Genomic DNA, 22,730 nt, shown 5'->3' on the forward strand with positions numbered 1-22,730 from the left:
TTTTTGACCATTTTATAACTCCATTATTTCAGATTTAGCCACACAGATCTTACTTCTTCTATCCCAGATACTTACGGTATCAAAAGGATTGAGCTCTAGTGGCGCTCTTTCCGTGCTGTAGAGCCCTAGGTGACTTGGTATGCTGGAGTATCTCCCAAAAATTTTCGTGTATTGTTCAAAAAGTGGTACAGCTTTCAATATGGTCCATCTATAGATATGTTCATTCAGACCCAACTATTTTATGGTTTCTAGAATGTTCTTCGGAATGATTCCAGCAGTAGAGAGAATAATAGATATCGTCTGGTATAGTCGGTTCGCTAAACTCAGACACAACTGTCTACATAGTGATCTTAGTAGGTAATTTTTCATTTAGTAATTATTTGTTTGCTAATTTTACCAAATTGGCAAAATTACTTACTAAAATCACTAGTCAGTTGTGTCGAGTTTAGCGAACCGACTATACTTCCAAATCTACATAGTTGGCGATCTTTTCGTTATATTTGACACGCAGATTATTTTTGTTAGGTATCGCCATATCAATTAGTGTTGTTTGTCTCATGAATTTATTGACTAATACGAAATATGTTCCATTATTTGACACCGTTTGGTCTGTAATCCCAGTTTTGTAATTGTCATTCTCGAGCATACTCTCAGGAACGTATTGATAATACAGGAGATGGAGGAGTCCCACTTTGATAGCTATCTCTTAATGAATGATCTTTCCTACTGAGTCATGCCGTTCCATATATTCAGTTGCAGCAAACGCATAAATTAATAATTGCATAAATTAATGATTCAAATAAAGTATTCTGCATAAAATAGTTACACAAATTGATCATTTATAGTAGTAATGTTCCTTTGCTGAAGTCGGGTAATTGTAAAACTGTAAAAAAATAAGTTGAAGTGCTACGACGCTTAAATAAGGAGTTAGAAATTATGAAGAGTATAAAAACTAGAAAACTGGAATATTTGGGCCACATTACCAGAGGAGAAAAATATGAGTTGCTGAGAATTATTATGCAAGGAAGGATCCAAGGAAGAAAAAGCATAGGAAGAAGACGCATCTCCTGGCTGAGGAACCTTAGAGAATGGTTTAACTGTAGTTCATTACAACTGTTCAGAGCAGCAGCCAACAAAGTGACCATAGCCATTATGATATCCAACCTCCGATAGGAGAGGGGACTTTAAGAAGAAGAAAAAATAAGAGACTAAATGCAATAGGGGGGTCCATGGACCCGTTGACCCCCCTCTGTATCCGAGCCTGCCTGCATCTGTCCTCGTGTTTAAGCTTTCACCTGCCTCTGTCAGTTTTTCCAAAGTGACGAGAATGTCTTTGTAATGATGCCATGTCACATTTACAGCATCGCCTCTTGCACTCCACCGTATGTCTTGAATCCTTCTTTTGCCTGTAGCTGCTATCAGAACTTCCCAACGATGTATCGATGAGAAAAAAAAAAGAATAGCAACGTTCTAAAGTGCCGAAAAAAGTTGTGCTGATTGTTAGTCATAAACTGGGAATTCCCACAAGTCAGTATAGACGTTATTGCCAGTCGTTACAAAATATCATTCAAAGCAAAGGAGTTCCCCGAATTCGTCACAAAATAAGTAATGAAAAATTCCGTGCTCCTTTCAATCGGTCCGAATTTGTAGTCGCGATAAAAATATAAAATGGTCCAAATATTTACAAAATATTTTTATTATTTATTGTGAAATTTTGCCGCCCCCTAAAAAGTGCGTCCCGGGGCGGGCCGCCCCTGCCGCCCCTGCTACGCTACGCCACTGAGAAAAAGACATTTAAAAACAGTTTAAAAGCCACGTGTTCCGGCCAACTGTGTTATCTAGAGAACACTGTTTTATGGATCGTGTGTAAAAGGTGCTTTTAAAATAGGTAAAAATTTAAAAAATCGGCTACTTGATATGCGAGGGTGTAAACTATTCAATGGCCGCAGCTGTACATAAAATAAAAATCAGATATCAGATAATATACTCGTATTTTATTTTAATCTAATAAGTACATTCATTTTGGTCTGTGAAGATTAGTGGCTTTATAGCAAAATTGTTGTCGTCAAGAACTTGGAGAATCGAATCCACCAGATCTTTTGGTGGAAATGGAGTTCTTGTTGAAATGAAAAGGCTCGCTGCAACAGAAAAAAAATAATTATTTATATTTTTATATTAAGGATTTATCCGACATGTTGCCCTGAAAGGCAATAAGGATTATGAGAAAGAAGAAGATATTAAGAATTTTATTTATGAAATTAGACAAAATGGTTTTATTTTAAAATGTATTTAAACCTTGTCGTCACCTCTTATTTGTTCGATGCTTCGTACTAGATCATCATCATCCTCATCATCATTGTCATCATCATCATCATCATCATCATCATCATCATCATCATCATCATCATCATCATCATCATCATCATCATCATCATCATCATCATCATCATCATCATCATCATCATCAATAGCGTCACAACTCTTCGTGACTCGTTGCCGCGTTTACTATTATTGCCTTCTATGTTTGTCGGCCCTGCGCCACTATTTTCTATTGTCTCACTCCAAGATATTATCCAAAGGATTTTACGTTACCATACCAACAATTTATTTACTTCTCTTTTTGTTAGCTTTCATATTTCTCTTCCATGCGATTGCTGATCTGATTATATCTGAATTTTTGCATCTGGCGAGAGAAGTTTTGACTTCATTAGATATTGCATTGCAAAGAAAAATATCTTTCCTGCCATTATTCGCATTTCAACTTCTCGATATATTTTGTGGTCATTGGAGATTGTTGCTTCTAGATATTTAAATTCTTTAACCACTTCGAAGTTATTATAGTTTATGTAATTCTAATTTTGCCTTATTCGCCGTCGTTCTTGTTTTGCGACGACCATGTATTTTGTTTTGTCTTCATTTATTTTTAGACCGACATTTAATGCAGCATCTTCAAAGCTCGAGAAGATATTCTTAACTTCCATGTTGATTGTGCCACTGTATCTACGTTATCGGCAATGGGAGTACGATTTTTGCGAGTACGAATATATACATTATTATATACGTCATAGGTAATAATAAAAACGGTACATACCTAGAGGAGCACCATCTCGTTCAAAACAGGACAAACCTACAGAATAACTTTCATAGTCTGTACCAAGAACCCAGAAAGGTACAGTTACGTCTGAAAATAAGTCAAAAAGTTAGAAAACAACATTTTTCGAATAAAGATAAAAATGAATAACCATTTTCATCTCGTTGCAACACGAAGCCAAAGCCGTTTTATATCTCAGTTCGCTTAGAAAGCACTGCAAGCACTCTGATCGAAGGGTTCCAAAACTCGTTAGTCTCTCATCAGAAAATGCATGTAGCTATTACTCCGGTCAACTTACGCATCCGAGGCTACAAAAATTACCATCAAGCTGAAAATTGGCAGGATTGTTCAAAATACCATCATAAATGAAATCTAAAAAGTCCTCATAAATATGACCCATGCTAAAAATTTTACGCGTGGTCAAAGGTCACCAAATATGGTTTTTAGCGATTTTCAGCGAAACGGTAAGTTTTATCGTAAAATTAGTTTTAACAAAAAATGTAGATTAGATAATTATCTATAAAAAATGCCTTATTACTTTTTCTCCTGAGAGCCACCGTTTTTGAGATATAACGATTCGAAAAGTGATCATCGTTATAATATGCGCACACCTTTCCACATCACCTTTGAGGTAGTGTACTTAGCACGTTTTTTAACGTGGTTTCCCCAGTAGACCTATTCCACGGATCTGTTATGATTCTGTTTAATTTAAAGGTATTTAATAATTGATATTGGCAAGGGTTAAAAATGATAAAAGTTATATAAAGCGGTATAAATTAAAAAAAAAGGGAAATTTATCAAACTGGTTCATAATTTCCTAATACTTCTGCTTCCCTTGTTCTTTTTCCTCTTCTTTATCTTCTAGTTCTTCCTCTTCTTCTTCTTGTTCTTCTTCTTCTTCTTCTTGTTCATCCAGGGTGCAAGTAAATTGTCCCAATAATGACACATCGCATGGCTCCTCGATAGAATCAAATGAATCCTCAATTGTTGGTGATTCAACATTGGAGCACGACCGGCTTTGACAATTAGTGCATGCTACCGAACAAAACTTGGTAATATACCCGAAAAAGATGTTGATGAGCAGCCGCTGAGGTTGGAGGAAGACAAGATAACTGCACTTGTTTTTTGTTTCGAGTAATTTAAAAAAAAAACATGCATATCGAAACTTATCTAAGCACGTAGTTTTCTTAGGCGCTCCATACATAGAGAGAAAAAGAGTAGATACTGTCATAGATTGATCAAATAAAATATTAGAAGATGAAGATGTTGCTGAAGTTCTACGACGTTGTTCTACCACGTTCAACGGTAACAATTTCACCTTCAGTTAAAATTTGAGCGCAAATAAAACAATATTCTGAAATTTTTGTTATAGCAATGAAAATAACAAGAAATAGGATAATAAATATAGGTTTAACACGTACTTTCACTCCGGAGTAGTACTCAAGTCTAATTAATATCTCGAGGGTGTTATCGACCTGAAGGATTTCGCCACCCAGGAAGATTACGGTGTAATTTGCATAAGTGTTTATTAGTACTTAGCAATAAACCTTTTGCCTAGAAAGCTGTCTTTCAGTATTATGTTCAAACCCTTCTGAGAAAAAAATAGGTAGGGTGATTAGATTAGCCGACGAACGTGTTTATTCCGACAAAACCCATCTTTACAAATTGAACTAAGGCGCATAAATAAAAATAATTATTATAAGGTAATACTTGGTCATATCAATTTACTATTTTTGTTGGGATTAAGCCGTAAAATTCAAATAATTCTTATTATTTTCGCGTTACATTCACTTTGTAAAGATTTTTTGTTGGCACTATAATATAATACAGCTTATACATTGCATCCCTCGGTATACCGCAAGCTGTATAGTAGAAACAGTATCATATAATCTTATATTATTATGTGTAATATAAGTTAAGTTGACCGGTAGAATATTATGTTTACTTGTATCACAGCTTCAGTGATGTATATACCTGGTGTATTAATACATATATTATGACGATTAGAAGTCTTTCAACTCTTTGAATCGTTGTATCTCAAAAACAGTGTCTCTTAGGAAAAAACTATTAAGATATTTTTAATAGATAATTATCTAACCTACATTTTTTGTTAGAACTAATTTTACGATAAAACTTACCGTTTCGCTGAAAATCGCTAAGAACCATATTTGGTGACCTTTGATCCCGCGTAAATTTTTTAGCTCGGTTCAGATTTATGAGGGCTTTTTAGATTTCATTTATGATGGTATTTTGAACAATCCTGCCAATTTTCAGCTGGATGGCAATTACTGTAGCCTCACTCCTATTTTTGAGTCTAACTAGACCGGTCTATATCTCTAAACCAAACTGAAACCATCCAGACCACTGGCCTCGAATTGCAACTAACGAAACGGCCTGGTTGTCATAGCGTCATCTGCTAGATACATGTAGACCAGGGTAATAAGGTTTTTTCCATGACACTCGAGCAGCCAGGGTACTGAAGCGTTTTTTCGACAGGTAATACCTATGAGAACAAATTGTAACTATTTCCTGCGTAGGATCTGGCGGCCATTTTTATTTATAAACAATTAAGTGTCAAAAAATGGCATTTTCCCCTTTTTTTCAAATCAATGGAAAACAGTGAAACTTATGGATTTTTTAGTACAAATATCTTTGAGATTATGGAAAAAGTTTTAAAATGACGTATTACAAAGTTTGATATACTCATTTATTGTTAATATAATTGCGAAAAAAGGTCGGAATTTCAAAAAAAAATAATTTCGCAATATCTATTGTAAAAGTTAGTGTACAGCTTTGAAATTTTTGGCATAAAAGGGCTCTTTGGTGCTTAATATGGGATAAAAATTTCAAAGCGATTCATTGAATTGTTTAAATTTTATTCAAATTGTTTATCCCAGAGAGCATTTTTTTTTGCAATAACATAAGTCAGAAAAAAATGACGTTAGAACCATTCCACAGGTGTCAAATGGAAGAGCGTGAGCTATATTTTCAACTTGGTTTTAAAAAAGCGAATAAAAAATGCAATTATTAGTAATAAATAATTATGCAAAAGTATCGTAAATCTTTCCTTATAAACTTTTTATTTTGTTATATAAGAAATTATATATATTTATTGCAATTTTTGATCAATTATGGTATAAATAACATTACTTGGTAGTTGTGCACTTAAAACAGGGTAAAAAAGTTAATTTTTTTGGAAAAAGTTATTCAAAAAGTTTATAAGGAAAGATTTACGATACTTTTGCATAATTATTTACTATTAATAAATACATTTTTTATTCGCTTTCTTCAAACCAAGTTGAAAATATAGCTCATGCTCTTCCATTTGACACATGTGGAATGGTTCTAACGTCATTTTTTTCTGACTTATGTTATTGCAAAAAAAAATGCTCTCTGAGATAAACAATTCGAATAAAATTTAAACAATTGAATGAATCGCTTTGAAATTTTTATCACATATTAAGCACCAAAGAACCCTCAATTGACAAAAATTTCAAATCTGTACACAAATTTTTACAACAGTTATTACGAAAATATTTTTTTTTTGCAATTCCGATTTTTTTTCGCAATTATATTAACAATTAATGAGTATATCAAACTTTGTAATATGTCATTTTAAAGCTTTTTCCATAATCTCAAACATATTTGTACTAAAAAAATCACAAGATTCACTGTTTTCCATTGATTTAAAAAAAAGGGAAAAATGCCATTTTTTGACAGTTAATTGTTTATAAATAGAAATGGCCGCCAGATCCTACGCAGGAGATAGTTACAATTTGTTCCTATAGGTATTACTTGTCGAAAAAACGCTTCAGTACCCTGGCTGCTCAAGTGTCACGAACAGGGTATATTTTTGTCTTATTACCCTGGCCTAATGTAAAAGATTTCAATTTCATAAAATATAAAATAATATTAAATTAAAAACCTTATTTCGACCATCTTTCTGGTTACATCTCCGTGGCTTCTAAAAATGCAAACCAAGCGGATGCTGGAGCAAAAGAAGATGTGGGAATCCTATAATTTGCAATTCACTTCCAACCTCTCCAGCGGGGAAAAATTACAATAAAATCAATGGGAAAATCCCAGTAGCTGGCTGTATACCATAGTTTAAAAACTCATACAGAAGAAAAAACTCCAATTTGTATATTGGTATAAAATAGTTTATTAAAAAACTTCTAAAATGTCATCCAAATGGATTGCAAAACGTTTCCGGTCTAATTAGATCATCTTCAGTTAGAAATATTTGTTAATTAATACTATGTAAACCATATATTTTGAGGTTACCACGTATCTTCCACAAGTTATTTCTTATTAACAGTCACAATTTTAACTTTTGCTTTAATCTAACGTGGAATTACTTCATTCTAGGCCAGTGGCGGCCGGTCAGGGTCGGCAGTGCCGACCCACACATTTATAGATATAAATTTTTTTAATATTTGTATCTGTGAAGTAAAAAAAATCTGTCAGATAATACACACTAAATTTAATTCATGGTTTTTAAAAGCATTTGATCAATCCGAGCGTTAAGTGATCCCTGCTCATAAGAGACTTCTCAAAAAATGAATGATCCGAGCCATTCATCTGACTTTTCGGCTAGCCGTACCCAACTCGTCCGTAGCTTGTCGATTTACACGTAAAACTCAACGAAATAACAAGTCGATGAGCAAGCGAAAGCGAACATACATACATTGTCTCCGCGGCCAGGTACGGCACATTTAAATCTGCCGGTCGGTGTTTCATTTGGAGCATCGCATCGGCAGAAATTGTCAAAAATAATCACGCCGTTTTACGTCGTTTGATATTTTAATTTTTTTAATTTGTCAGGAATTATCATTTAGTGGACATGATGGATCGAAGCATTTGTTAAAAATCAAAGTAATTATAGAGAATTAATAAAATTGTTTTAGAAATATTTACTTTCTGATTCGAAGTGTATAATAGGTCTGGATCCCGCGTATGAAAAAAAGTTGATTAATAGCAAGCTGAAAATTTGTTAATAGCTTAAGGGTGTCTAGTAGGATAAACTTTGATATATGGGAACACTGGAATAGGGGCAGTTTTAATTGTGGAACAGGTTAAAAATTTGGAACGGTCAGACTACGAAAACGGCACATTTATTTTGTCCGACAGAATAGACTTAAACTCTCCGAACAGAGATTAAACTCTCATGCAAAAATCAGACTGCTATTTATCACCTGTCATAATTCCTGTCATTTGACATATTCTACATGTTCAACTCATTAAAACGCCCATTTGGTGATAAATAGCAGTCTGATTTTTGCATGAGAGTTTAATCTTTGTTCGGAGAGTTTAAGTCTGTTCTGTCGGAAAAAATACACGTGCCGTTTTCGTGGTCTGACCGTTCCAAATTTTTAACCTGTTCCACAATTAAAACTGCCCCTGTTCCAGTGTTCCCATATATCAAAGTTTATCCGACTAGACACCCTTAAGCTATTAACAAATTTTCAGCTTGCTATTAATCAACTTTTTTTTCATACGCGGGATCTAGACCTATAATACAGAATGAACTAATACATATAGTCAAATAGTTACATTTTGAATAACGTTATTGAATCTGAGATTTAGAAAACCATTTGCTTTTCGCTGGAAGTAGATAAAACTTCTGATTATCATGTCATTCACAATTATCAATTATTGTTGTTCGATACGCGTTACGTGGTAATATTTATGAGATGTTTTTAGGTTTTAGAGACGTGAGTAAAAGCAATAAAGCAGAATACATTTTTGGTGTTTTAAAGAACAGATTAAAATTTTTTGATATCAAAAATAAATTGGTAGGGCAAACTGGGGCAATCATATGACGGCGTTGCTGTGATGTGTGGTGAATTGAATGGTCTCCAGGCAAAAGTTAAAACTATTGCATCACAAGCTTTATTTACTCACTATGAACTATGATGCGCATATAATGAATTTAGTTTTGCATGATACGTGTAAAAAAATAAAGAATATCGTCTTTTCTGGTCAGTTTAGCTCACCTAAACGGATTACTGCTTTAGAACAAATTTGTTTCGAAAAAACAGCGAACAGTTTGTCAGACGCGATGAAATTTTAAATCTCGGTTAGTTTTATCTAAGCAGATTATCTCTAGTAGTTTTAGTATCTGTAGCAGATTTTCGTGAACAGCTTTTGAAAGTTTTTGATTTTATTATCGAAGGCGACGATTTTGAAAGCGGCGATACCTCGATCCGTGAAGCAATCGGTTTGAGAACTTTATTAAATGGTTACTCTTTAATATTCTTTTAAATATTTTTAAGACAGAGTTGACCCAAGATATCCATTGTTGTTCAAAATCAGTCAACTGACATTATTAATTCCAAAAATAGAATACGAAAGCTGGTGCAAAATCTCAGAGATTTCCGTAATGATAGCTTCCAATATATACGCAGACATGATACATATCTCGAAAAACGAGTAGTTATATCTTGAAATTTTGGATACCTACTATTATATGCAAATAGATTCTCGTTTTTCGAATTTTGAAGTTTTGCAAATTTGTTACCTTTTTTACGATTCAAAATATAAAAGTTCCCTTTGCCAAAGAATTTCCAAGATATTTATTATTACAAGTTAGGTACTTAAAAATTATGCCGATCCAAATATTTTCAGAAAGTGGGATAAGTTACAAAATATGTATGTATAATTCTATGTAGTAAGTACTGCAATTCATTACAACAAACTGTTCATCAATTTTCTTATTACCACCAATTTCTGCCTCAAATAAACGGGATTTATCTTACCTCAAAAAAACGGGATTTATCTTACCTCAAAAGAATCAACACGTATTGTCGGAATACCATGAAACAAGAGAGAATGTCAAGTACATCAAATAAAAAAAAAACAAAAAACAACAAAATCTCCTATGATGATTTAAGCCTTTTAGTTTGATGGTATACCTATATGAGGAGACAAAAAAACCTTGCCGACCCTGTCTCCAAGGCCACGAGCCGCCACTGTTCCAGGCACTAGATCGAAAACGTTTTGCAAGCCATTTGGATGACATTTTAGAAATTTTGTAATGAACTATTTTATACCAATATACAAATTAGAGTTATTACTTCTGTATGAGTTTTTAAAAATTACAATGAAAAATGGACCCTACATACCCAAATAGGAGTAATGCTAATAAAAATAAAAATGAATAACTCTTTTCATTTCGTTGCAACACGAAGTCAAAGCCGTTTTATATTTCAGTTCGCTTAGAGAGCGCTACAAGCTACATATGCATTCTAGGATGAAAAACTAACGAGTTTTGAAACCGTTCGGTCAGAGCGCTTGTAGCGCTCTCTAAGCGAACTGGAATATCAGGCGGCTTTGGCTTCGTGTTGTAACGAAATGAAAATGATCATTCATTTTATTTCTATTAGTAATACTCCTATCTGAGTATATAGAGTCCATTTTTCCATTCCAGTTCCATTTTGGAATTTTTCCCGCGCTGGACAGGTGGGATGTGAATGGCAAATCATAGAATTCCCTCATTTTATTTTGCTCCAGCACCCGTTTGGCTTGCATTTTTAGAAGCCACGGAGATGTAACCAGAATTGTCCCAATAGGGTTTTTAATTTAATATTATTTTATATTTTATTAAATTGAAAACTTTTACTTGTATTTTTTGAATACTTGAAACTCGAAACTTATACTAACCTGGATTTAAGAAATGTACTATAAATTTGCCTTCCCCAGTTGTTGAACCTTGCGTTTCTCCTTCTAGAACGTGTCTCTCATTTGTCCTAAAATATAAATAAGAAATTGAAGAGTCTCACAAGCAGAATCCACCAATCTAATAAAAATTAAAATGGTAAATAGTGATTTAAACCTGAGACTTTTCGCGTTGAAAGTTCTTACTGGTACATCCTTAATCTGCGACTTTTTCAATTAATAAGACAGCAGACGACGAATATAGAAAACGAAAGGGAAACGATCACATTCCGCCTTCATTCGTCTAGGAAAAGGACAGCAGAGGAACTTTTAGTACTCAAACCGAGTAAAGGAAATAAAATAATAAATGATGGTTTTACTTGTTTTCGATTCAGAGGGTTGCACACCCGCTAGACAGGCTGTTTCTACCATTTCAGGCGTCGTCAGTAGCGTTTGTTAGCGTACACACCTCTGAATCGAAAAATAGCTCTACCATCATTTTAAAGGGAATCTGAAAAATAATTCAAATTTCCCATTAGACGCGATACAGCGACATCTCATAACAAATTGAAGAGTCTCAGATGCAGAATCCACCAATTTAATAAAAATTAAAATGGTAAATAGTGATTTAAACCTGAGACTTTTCGCCTTGAAAGTTCTTACTGTTATGAGATGTCGCTGTATCGCGTCTAATGGGAAATTTGAATTATTTTTCAGATTCCCTTTAAAATGATGGTGGAGCTATTTTTCGATTCAGAGGTGTGCACGCTAACAAAAGCTACTGAGGACGCCTGAAATGGTAGAAACAGCCTGTCTAGCGGGTGTGCAACCCTCTGAATCGAAAACAAGCAAAACCATCATTTATTAATTTATTATATAAATAAGAATTTTATAGTCCACAGTACATTGTCCTTTTTTGAAAATTATTACAAAAGTCTTAAAAATGGTTTTAACTGCTTCGTTTGAGCGAGTATACCACTTTCTGAAAAATCTCAGGGTGCAGGTTGGACGCGTTTCCGCACGCTTCACGCCTAAATCTGTAGCTCTAGCGCGGTTAGGTTTTGTTATTGCAAAACTATAATTTTTTATTTTAATCAAAGGATTATACGTTAAAATAAAACAAATATAACAATAAAACACTGAAAACGTTTGTTTTCTATACTTTCACAAAATTTACTACAACTATGTGACTACAGCTGTTTCGGCAGAGTGCCTTTCTCAAGTGATTTAGATTACTATGGGTTTGCCTTTTTAAAGTCTAACTGAAGAGGTTGAGGAGTGGAAAGCTGTTTGTCTCGAGTTGGTCATTCAGAATTATATCTGTATTTTTCAATATATTAATTTCCATAGATTCTAATAAAGATAGCTTAAGACGTTTATTTTGAATATGCAGAATTTGACACTGTGCATTAAAAGAATGATTATGATCTAGAAGGTGAAGTGCGTATGTAGAAGTGTCTGTTTTTCTATTGTTGAAAGCCCGTTTGTGTTCTACTATCCGTTTGTCAAAGGTTCTGCCAGTTTGACGGATGTAAGTTTTCGGACGGTCACCACAAGTTAGTTTGTAAACACCACTCTGTAGTTGTTTTCTCTTTCGGCTCTTATTGTTCTTAATATATTTGCTTAAGTTGTTGTTAGTTCTGAAAGCTGGTGTTATTTCTTTGTTTTTGAAGTTATACTTCTTTACGCGCGATATGAGGGTGAATTTTTATATGTTAAAACCTATGATCCGGGCGCATGCGCATTATAACTTTGTTCTGATTGGATGTTCAAATGACATGTCAAAAATTATCCAATATGGCAGCTGTAGCGCAGCTGTGGTTTGGACGGTTGACGGTTTGGTTATGTATGGTTGTTGCGTTTTAAAATTTATGGGAAGAGAAACACAAAGGTTAGTTAATAGTTATACTGCCTTTTTAAATAGTTTTCATATTATATTTTTGAAGTTATACTTCAAAATGTTTTAATTTATGTATGTATCAGTTCAGAAAAGGTGTGGAAAGAATATATTAGTGTTTTTAAATATATTTTTCTACAAACGTGTTAAAAATGCAATTTTTAGGACTCCATAGGAGCGTTAAAAATGCTACTTTAAGGCACTAGTGCTTTAAAATTTTTAAGGCACTGCAGTTAAAAGTGAATTGTCAAATTGTGAAACGTCAAAATATTTATATTTCACTTATTAACATTAATATTAATAATACAACTTGCGCAATTTGAAATAGGTGGTTTAAAAGGTTTTTTATTATAATTTTGTGTCTTTGGATTTGTCTTCCTTGGGCGTAAAATAATAAAACATCTATTTTTATATTTCACTTGTCACCGTGATGTATAATTATGTATATCTGAAAGGTAAGTAGCATGCGGCTTGATGGCCTTGTTGGTAGAGCATTGGACCAGAAATAAAAAATCGCGAGATTGCGGGTTTAAATCCCGGACGATTCATACTTTTTTCTTTTTTTTTAATATTTGGCATTGTTAAGTTTTGGTTCATTTTTGGTAATTATTGTTAATTTTTTGTATTGTAACTGTTAAGTAGGTATATTTATTTCGTTGAAATTATATTATAATAGAAGTATAACTTCTTACGTGCGTACAAAGTACACACACATTCTTTTTTTATGTATCTGGCTATTTTTGTTGTTATCTTGCAGTATATGTGATAGACCAGAAGATACTGGGTTCTTTCTGTGGTGGTGGATAGACTAATTTCAGAGCTTTCTTATGGAGTTTTTGGTTTAAAATTTTGTTAATTGTTTGTTCGTTATAGCCATTATTTACTGCTATTTTTGTAATGATGTTCAGTTCTATCTGGATCATTAAACAAATAGCAGTAAATAATGGCTATAACGAACAAACAATTAACAGAAATTTAAACCAAAAACTCCATAAGAAAGCCCTGAAATTAATCTATCCACCACCACAGGAAGAACCCAGTACCTTCTGCTCTATCACATATACTGGCAAGATAACAACAAAAATAGCCAGATACATAAAAAAGAAAGAAATAACACCAGCTTTCAGAACTAACAACAACTTAAGCAAATATATTAAGAACAATAAGAGCCAAAAGAGAAAACAACTACACAGTGGTGTTTACAAACTAACATGTGGTAACCTTTTACAAACGGATAGTAGAACATAAACGGGCTTTCAACAATAGAAAAACAGACACTTCTACATACGCACTTCACCTTCTAGATCATAATCATTCTTTCAATGAAGAGTTTCAAATTCTGCATATTCAAAATAAAGGCCTTAAGCTATCTTTATTAGAATCTATGAAAATTAATAAATTAAAAAATACAGATATAATTCTGAATGACCAACTCGAGACAAACAGCTCCCCACTCCTCAACCTCTTTAGTTAAAGACTTTAAAGAGGCAAACCCATAATAATCTAACTAAATCACTTGAGAAAGGCACTCTGCCGAAACAGCTGTAGTCACATAATTGTAATACATTTTTTGGAAGAACAAAAAACGAACGTTTCCAGTGTTTTATTGTTAGATAAAATGAACTTCCATCAAGTAACGGTCGAATCCATCAATTAATAAAATAAATTATTTTTGTCGGACAAAAAAGAGGGCGCGGTCGTCTAGTCCGACAGCCGCAAAATGTCACTCTCGCGCGGTATAGTTTTGTTATTACAAAACTCTTAATATTCAAGTAAAAGATGGTTTTTTGCTTGTTTTCGATCCAAAGGGATGCACAATTCCTGGACAGCTGTTTCTGCCTTACAGGCTTCCTCAGCAGAGCTGGCATTGCGTCCCAATGGGGATTTCAATGGTCTTTGCAATTTCCCTTAAATAGCTGGGCTGGCTGGTTTTCGCTTCAGAGGTGTGCCCGCTAGCTCTGCTGAGGAAGACTGTAAGGCAGAAACAGCTGTTCAGGAATTGTGCATCCCTCTGGATCGAAAACAAGCAAAAACCATCTTTTACTTTTCTATCTTTACTCAGATTTGAGTACTAGGAAGTTTCTTTCTGTCCTTTTCCTAGACGAATAAAACGGAATGTGACTGCATATAGTAGAGTCCTTTTTGTTTTCTATATTCGTCGTCTGCTATCTTATAAATTGTAAAAGTCGCAGATTAAGGATGTACATACCAGAAAGAACTTCCAACAAGAAATGTTTCAGATTTAAATAACTATTTACCATTTTAATTTTTGTTATAATGCTGAATTCTGCATCTGACACTTTTCAGTTTGTCTTAATATTCAATTGAAAGTATTTATAATTAATATCTAACTAACGATTGTCGATCGCTTGTCCGACAAATTTACAGCCTCATTTCTTTAGCCAGACAATGTAAATATGTTAATTATATCAGGTTATGTTTTGCTACATTGCTGCTAACTAAAGTTTCTGTTTTTTGTAATTTTTTTTTTGTATATTTGTATATATAAGAGCTTTACTTACTCTGAATTGATATATTGGGTACGACTCCTTATAGTTCTATCGTCACCTACTGCAATATTGGTAACAACACATCTTCCGTGATCTTCCAGTAAAGTTGGGTATCTGGCTTGTTCGTACCAGTCACCCAAATACTAAAAAAAAAACAAAAAAATAAACATAGATCTTTTAAAATTAGAATCGTAAGCTATTGATTTTAAAAACTTTACAAGATAAAATCCAATTATATGTTATTTATTTATTTAAAATTAGGAATATATAAACATGGGCATCTTACTGAAAACTGAAGGAAGTCTTTAGATTAGATATTCCCATGTGCTTGAATAGGAAGGTGTTTGATCAATATGTACTCCCAGTTCTAACGTACGGAGCAGAAACATTGACCCTTACCAAAAAATTACCAATTATATACGAATGGAGCAGAGAGCAATGGAGAGATCAATGTTAAATGTAGCCCTCAGAGACAGAGTTTCAGATACAATAGTTAGGAGAAAAACACCCCTGTTGAGCTGCCCCCACCCACTTGCAAAAATTAAAAAACAGATAGCGCTGATTTACGAGATATTAATGAGCTATTATGAGCTTTCATATTCCGCAAATTACAAATTTTGAGCTCGTTACACTGAGCAGGAATTTAATATTTTAGTGGGGGGCTGACTCAGCCCCCACACTACTTAAAAATAGGGATATTGAATCGATTTTTGCGGCAGAATTACGAGCTATTTATGAGCTCTTGAAATGATATAGTTTCAATTTTTAAGCTCATCCTCTTCACCTCCAAACAACCCTTTAAATTGATTTAACTTAAGAGAAATATGCTGAAAAAAATTAAAATATATCGTATCGCGGAAATAGTTCCTGTAGCTTATTTATTCTTAGAATTAACTCTTAAATCACGTACATTTCGATTATTGAGCTACAACCCCTACGCAAGAAAACCACCTTATCTTCCCGGCTTAAGAGAGAGTTATACTTAAAATGAATTAAATTAATTATTTGGCGACTACATATCTATTAATAATTTATGAGCTCCCAATATTCGCGCATTTAGATCATTAAATTGCAATTTCTTTTGTATAGTGCAGTCACTGAAGGTAAAAATGAACTATTACCTTCAATTTCAGTGAACCTTCATCGATTTTCACGAAAATGAGTGAATAGAGGATGCCTCAAGAAACAAAGGTGACATGGTACCACCTTGCGCCTTTACCCTGAGGGTGGATGCCGCCCCCTCTCGGGGGTGAAAATTATTTTATTAAAAATAACTGCACAATTCGATAGACGGGCAAAATATGTATTTGCATTTGTTAAGTATATAAAGTTATTAAAATAAATCAATACTTTTTGAGTTATTAAAGATCAAAGATTATAATTTTTCGTGAAAGAATGCATGTTTTAAAGCGGTTTTTCGTAAATCACTCAAAAATTGTAAGTTTTTACAAAAAAGTTATCATTACCAAAAATAAAACTTTAAAAAACCCTTTTATTAATCATTGAGAGTGAGTTATAAATAATTGAATATATTTTTGAAGTTATACTTCTTTACCGGCGATAGAGGGTGATTTTTATATATGTTAAAACCTATCAGCCCGGCGCATGCGCATTATAACTTTGTTCTGATTGGATGTTCAAATGACATGTCAAAAATTATCCGATATGGCAGCTGTGGTTTGGAGGTAAAGGTAAAGGTAAACAAATGTATAATATATTAGTTTTATTGTTGTGAGGACAGAAACAAAAAAGTTTATAATATTGTAGTGACTTTTAAATAGTTTTTAAAAGCAACAGGTACGTAATAATTGTTAATGTATCATGGGTATAAACCTACCTATTTGATCTGCCAAAATACATAGTATGTAATACTTTTATTTATATAATTTGATTACCATCAAAATTTCTATCAATATTCACCTAATATATTGTTTTTTTACTCTATGTTTTGTTGTATTTTTTCAATTCTAAATCATTTCAATTCAAAATTAAAATAATTTGATCAATTTTCAAAATATCAAAATATCACAAGTTTAATCCGTTTAGTTAGTCGATCTTCGTAAATAATGACACATAGTGTCCGTGGCTAAGCGGAGAAGACGAATGAATTCCAATACCAACCGCTCTTATCAGCGCTGGTTCGAGTCCCAATAGAAACTTTCTTTTTTGTTTTTTTTTAATACATTTTATGATTGTAAGTATATTTATTATATAATTGTATTTTCAGAAAATACGTATTTAGTTAAAAAATTTTTCGACAATTAATGTTCAGACATCATTTGTGGCTTGTTTAATGTGTTTGTGTGTGTTTTATTCTTTTATTATTTTAATTTTTGGCACTGTTCTAATAAAAATGTTTGAGAAGTAGTAAGTATAAATTAGTTTAATATTTAAACAAAATATAAATAAAAAGTATATTAATTTCGTTTAAATCATATAATAGAAGTATAACTTCTTACGTGCGTACAAAGTACACACACACATTCTTTTTTTTTCTTTCGGCGAATACTCAAATCTTATTATTCAAGCCTAATTAACGGGAAAACGTAGTATGATAGAATTGATCCAAACAAAATGAAATAACCCAGACATCCAAAGTGAAAGTTATCCTCCAACACCGAATTATTCTATATGGTCCATATAATGTTCAGAAAAAAGTCACACATTTGTGAGCGTCGGGTTTTGGGGGGGGGGGGGGGAGAAGTCGGTAAATTCGTAGTTTTTTAGGTTTTTCGTCAAAAATGTTCTACATTAAATTTGAAATAAAAAAGGTTCTATACATAATCCTTTTAAAATGAACGATTCCAAAGTTACGGAGGTAGTATAGTATAATTGGTCCAAAAAAAGGTCTAACCCAGACATTTAAAGTAAAAGTTTTCCTCCAACACCAAATTGCTCTATATGGTTCACATATTGTTCAGTAAAAAGTTACACTATTTTGAGCGTCCGGTTTGGGGGGGGGGGAGATGGGGGAGAGTTCGATAAATTAGTAGTTTCTTTACGTTTAATTTTCTAATATGCAACCACATTCTTCTAATTGAAAAAAAAATGATAGAATGCACGCCGAATTTATAAGACTTTCAGATATATTAAAAAAATATCAATGTCCCTCGAATACCACAGTGCTGAAAAAAATTGTGACAACATTGAAAAAAAAAATGAAAAATCCGTCACAAATAGTATCTATGTTTTCTCACACAACTCGATTTGCCAGGAACCGAAAAATTCGAGTACAACCTACCGCTATAGCTCGAAGAAAGGATAGGGGACTAAAAGGTCAGAATCGCATACAGTCTGGAAGACTAACCACTCTGGAAAAAAAAAGAAGAAACCTCACAACATTAGTTTAAGCATAGAAAAAACGAGTCTAGGGCAAAAAAAACACTGACTTAACTCTGTTCAATAGTAAGTATGTAATATTAATAAATATCCATGTCAGATATTTTTTAATTCTTATACAATATGTCCCACTAAGTTTAAACCTTATGGAAAACTTTTTTATTATTACTTTTACGAAAAAAAGTTGTTCTTTATAAAAAGTTTTGCATGGTCGAAAACCTAAGATACAATCATCAGATATCAAATTTTATTAAAAGTATACGAGGCATGTCAAAAAATATGATTTTCTCTCAAGAGTCAAGCACTTTTATATTCCACAATATTGAAAATTGTTATTATCGAAAGTTGTTTGGAATTAAAAATTATGTTCTAATGCACAATTATGTTCTTCTAATTGAAAAAAAATTGAAGATACCTAACATCATTTTTAGTTTTAACTCCGAAATTATTAATTTTACCAAAAAAAAGTTATTATATAATATTTCACATTTTATCAATTTTACACGGGGTATGTCAAAAAATAATATGAATTTCGCTAAAGAGTAAAGTACCTTTATTTTGCACAATATTGAAAAATTTTGTTAAAAATGTTTTTAAAAAGTTGTTCAGAATTCAAAAACATGTATGAGTATACAATTACATCTTTTTAATCGAAATATTGTGAGCTATAAAGGTATTTTACTCTTGAACAAAATATATATTTTTTGACAAACCTTGTATACAATTGATAAAATTTAATAAATTATGGTTGTATCTTAGTTTCTAGACCATGCAAAACTTTTTATAAAGAATAACTTTTTTTTCGTAAAACTAATAATATCGAGAAAATTAATTTGAGATAATTTGAGAAATTTTCAATTTTTTTTCAATTAAAAGAATGTAGTTGCACAGTAGAACATTATTTTTAAGTCCAAATAAATTTTCATAATAACAATTTTCAATCTTGTGAAATACATAAAGATACTTTACCCTTGACAAAAATTCATATTTTTTGACATCTCTCATATACTATTAATAAAACTTAATATAGGTGAGTGCATCTTCGGTTTTAGACCATGCAGAACTTTTTATAAAGAATATGTATCTTTTTTTGTAAAATCAATAATAAAAAATTTTCCATATGGTTCCAACTTACAGGGACATACTGTATATATTCGTATATTATTAATTATTTATTTGTTTTTAATTTTTAATATTATCCAATATATATTGGAAAATATATATTATATATGCAAAACCAAATGCAAAAGAATGCCAAGACCACCGGATAATAAGTTTAATGAGTCATACACTCAAAATATTTTTAAAAATTATACACCGGAGAATACATAACAAACTTGAGCAGGACATAAGCGACACGCAATTTGGATTTAGAAATGCAATGGGAACGAGGGAAGCCCTGTTCGCTGTAAATGTACTTGTGCAAAGGTGCATGGATGTTAATCAGCCAGTATATATGTGTTTCTGGATTACAACAAAGCCTTCGATAAGGTCAGACATAACCGCCTTATCGAATTACTTGAAAAGAAAAACTTAGATATGAGGGACATCAGGATCATTAGTGCTATCTATTATAATCAGATCGCTGTGGTAAAAGAGAACAACGCCTTTTCAAATGAAATACGTATTGAGAGGGGCGTCAGACAGGGCTGTGTCCTGTCTCCTACTTTGTTCAATTTGTATTCAGAGGAAATAATCCAGGAAGCACTAGAAGACCTAACCACGGGAATAAAAGTAAATGGGCGACCAATCAATAATATACGGTTTGCCGACGACACTATTTTATTAGCCGAATGTCTTGAGGATTTACAACAAATGGTTGACAGAGTGGTAGAAGTCAGCCAAGAAAACGGACTGTCCCTAAACACAAAAAAGACACAATTTATGGTAATCACAAAAGTTCAACAGCGCCAAGAAAGCATAACAATACATGAAGAACAAATTAAAAAGGTTGAAAAATATAAATATTTGGGTACAATAATTAATGAAACTAATGAGTACACAGAAGAGATTAAAGCAAGAATAGGACAGGCAAGAAATGCTTTCAACAAACTAAAAAAAGTACTCTGTAGCAGGGACATTACAATTTCTTTAAAGATAAGACTTCTGAGATGCTACGTGTTCTCCGTATTATTCTATGGGTTGGAGGCTTGGACATTAAAGAAGGATGTTTCGGACAGATTAGAAGCCTTCGAGTTATGGGCCTACAGAAGAATATTAAGAATAAGTTGGGTGGATAGAGTCACGAATATCGAGGTGTTGAGAAGAATGGGGAAAGATAAAGAGATTTTAAATACAATTAAAGTCAGAAAACTGCAATATCTGGGACATGTTATGAGGGGCGAGCGTTATAACTTGTTACAATTGATAATGCAAGGAAGAATACAGGGTAGAAGGAGTCGCGGAAGAAGACGCATCTCCTGGTTAAACAATTTGAGAGCTTGGTTTAATTGCACTTCTGCTGATCTCTTTAGAGCAGCGGTATCGAAAGTGCGAATTGCCGTGATGGTTGCCAACCTTCTTAGAGGAGATGGCACATGAAGAAGAAGAATATATATTATTCATTTTAATTTTCAAAACATATCTAAATTTTATGATATAATAATAAATCCACTTAGTAAATATTTGATTAGTTTTAATTACATGACTGAAACAGTATAGACATTTGCTCACTAATAATCAAAAATTTCGCTTACAAATCCTACACCGATACAGTTAATTTCTGGACCGAAATAGAATAGGATATGTAACTAATATTCTGCATACAAAACCTACTCGAATTCAGTCGCCCTGAAATGATATAGGATTTGTAAATTCGCGGGCGGGACATGTTGCGGATTTAAAGATGGAAACGGCTAATGATGATGCTTATAAAATTCGAGTAGATATACTAAAAATATGCAAAAAGGTAATTTTTAAAAAATAGAAATGTAACTTACTGCACTTCCATTGAAATTTGTAACTACTTCTACATCTGGACACCTTTCAACAGGAATTTGTCCCTGTGCAGATATTACCAGCAAACAAAAAGTTACTGCAAAAGCAATCATTTTCGTGGTTTATTAGTTTAATAATAATTGATTTTAATGAAGTATAATCTCCTTTTATACACAGATTTTAATGATTGATTTATCAATGTATCTAGGACGTATGAAGATTGTACCGAATCTGCTTCATCTTTAAAATAATTAACATTAATTGGTAGCCAAAGGTTGAAATCATAAAAAGAAGTCTAAAGGTTAAAATAAATCCTTTTTACATTAGATAAAAAAAGACGAATTAATTTTTTTTTATCTTATTATGTTCTATTATGTATTATGTTTTAATCCAAAACACACCCGTCCCGTCCGTACACTGGCTGATTAATATCCATGCACCTTTGCACAAGCACTTTTACAGAAAAAAGGGCTTTCCTCGGACCCAGTGCATTTTTAAATCCAAATTGTGTTCCAAAGAATTCAATATGGTAGGGGAGCAAAGTATGCTAAATGAGCAGTCACTCGAGCGCTTTAGGGACCTGTTGGGTTGTGAAGAGTAGGTCCTAAAACCAAAATAAGTTAAGTCAAGTTTTCCATTGTAGTGGGGACTTGTCCATTTTTAATTTAATTTTCCATTTCCCACAATCGTCTTTTTTAGATTATAGCGCCATCTATCCATAATTCGAAAAAATATCTCAAATAAAAGTTACTTATTTTTACGTAAGGAATCCAAATCTGCAATAAAAAATGGGGTCTCCCAATTAAGATTTTAAAGTAATCCCGCACCACACCCCTGTGGGGGGGGGGGGGGTGTTTGGTGCCATTCGATAGATTTTTCAAAAATATTGAATAAGTGTATTTTTCAGTTTTTCGATCTGATGTTCATTTCGCGAAATATTACGGGATTCGTATTTAAAATATTAAATTTACCGCTACCCCTCTCCGTGGGAAGCCGTGTTTGGTATCATTCGATAGAATTTTGAAAAATATTGAGTGCGTATTTTTTAGTTTTTCGATCTGTCATTCATTTTGGGAAATATTCGCTTTTTCCTTGTGAAACTTTGGGACTCACCCATTTCCTTACGCCCCGCTCAAATCGTCAGATTTTTTAAATATACACTGTTTTGCTGTTTTGCATGTACTTAACTTACCTTTAATCTGACGATTTCGAATTTTTCTAAGGATAGATTTTTTTTTCGGCCCCCCCTTACGAATTTCGCTGCATTAAGAGCCAATATATGGTAGAGGTACATTTTCAG

General features: G+C 32.9%; 2 protein-coding genes across 2 annotated transcripts in view; one reads left to right on the top strand and one right to left on the bottom strand.

Moving 5' to 3' along the window:
- The window catches only part of LOC126887430 (apolipoprotein D-like), a 92,656-nt gene that overhangs the window by 16,515 nt on the left and 53,411 nt on the right, over positions 1-22,730 (top strand). The gene's annotated exons all lie outside the window — the stretch shown is intronic.
- On the bottom strand, positions 1,975-21,686 carry LOC126887435 (apolipoprotein D-like). The gene is made up of 5 exons (XM_050654966.1): positions 21,433-21,686; positions 15,167-15,297; positions 10,754-10,839; positions 3,092-3,181; positions 1,975-2,138 (listed from the first exon to the last, which is right to left on the bottom strand). The coding sequence occupies exons 1-5, from the start codon at positions 21,541-21,543 to the stop codon at positions 2,005-2,007; spliced, it is 552 nt and encodes a 183-aa protein (XP_050510923.1). The 5' UTR covers positions 21,544-21,686; the 3' UTR covers positions 1,975-2,004.

Source organism: Diabrotica virgifera, chromosome 6 (assembly GCF_917563875.1).
Source record: "Diabrotica virgifera virgifera chromosome 6, PGI_DIABVI_V3a".
Classification (NCBI taxonomy): domain Eukaryota; kingdom Metazoa; phylum Arthropoda; class Insecta; order Coleoptera; family Chrysomelidae; genus Diabrotica; species Diabrotica virgifera.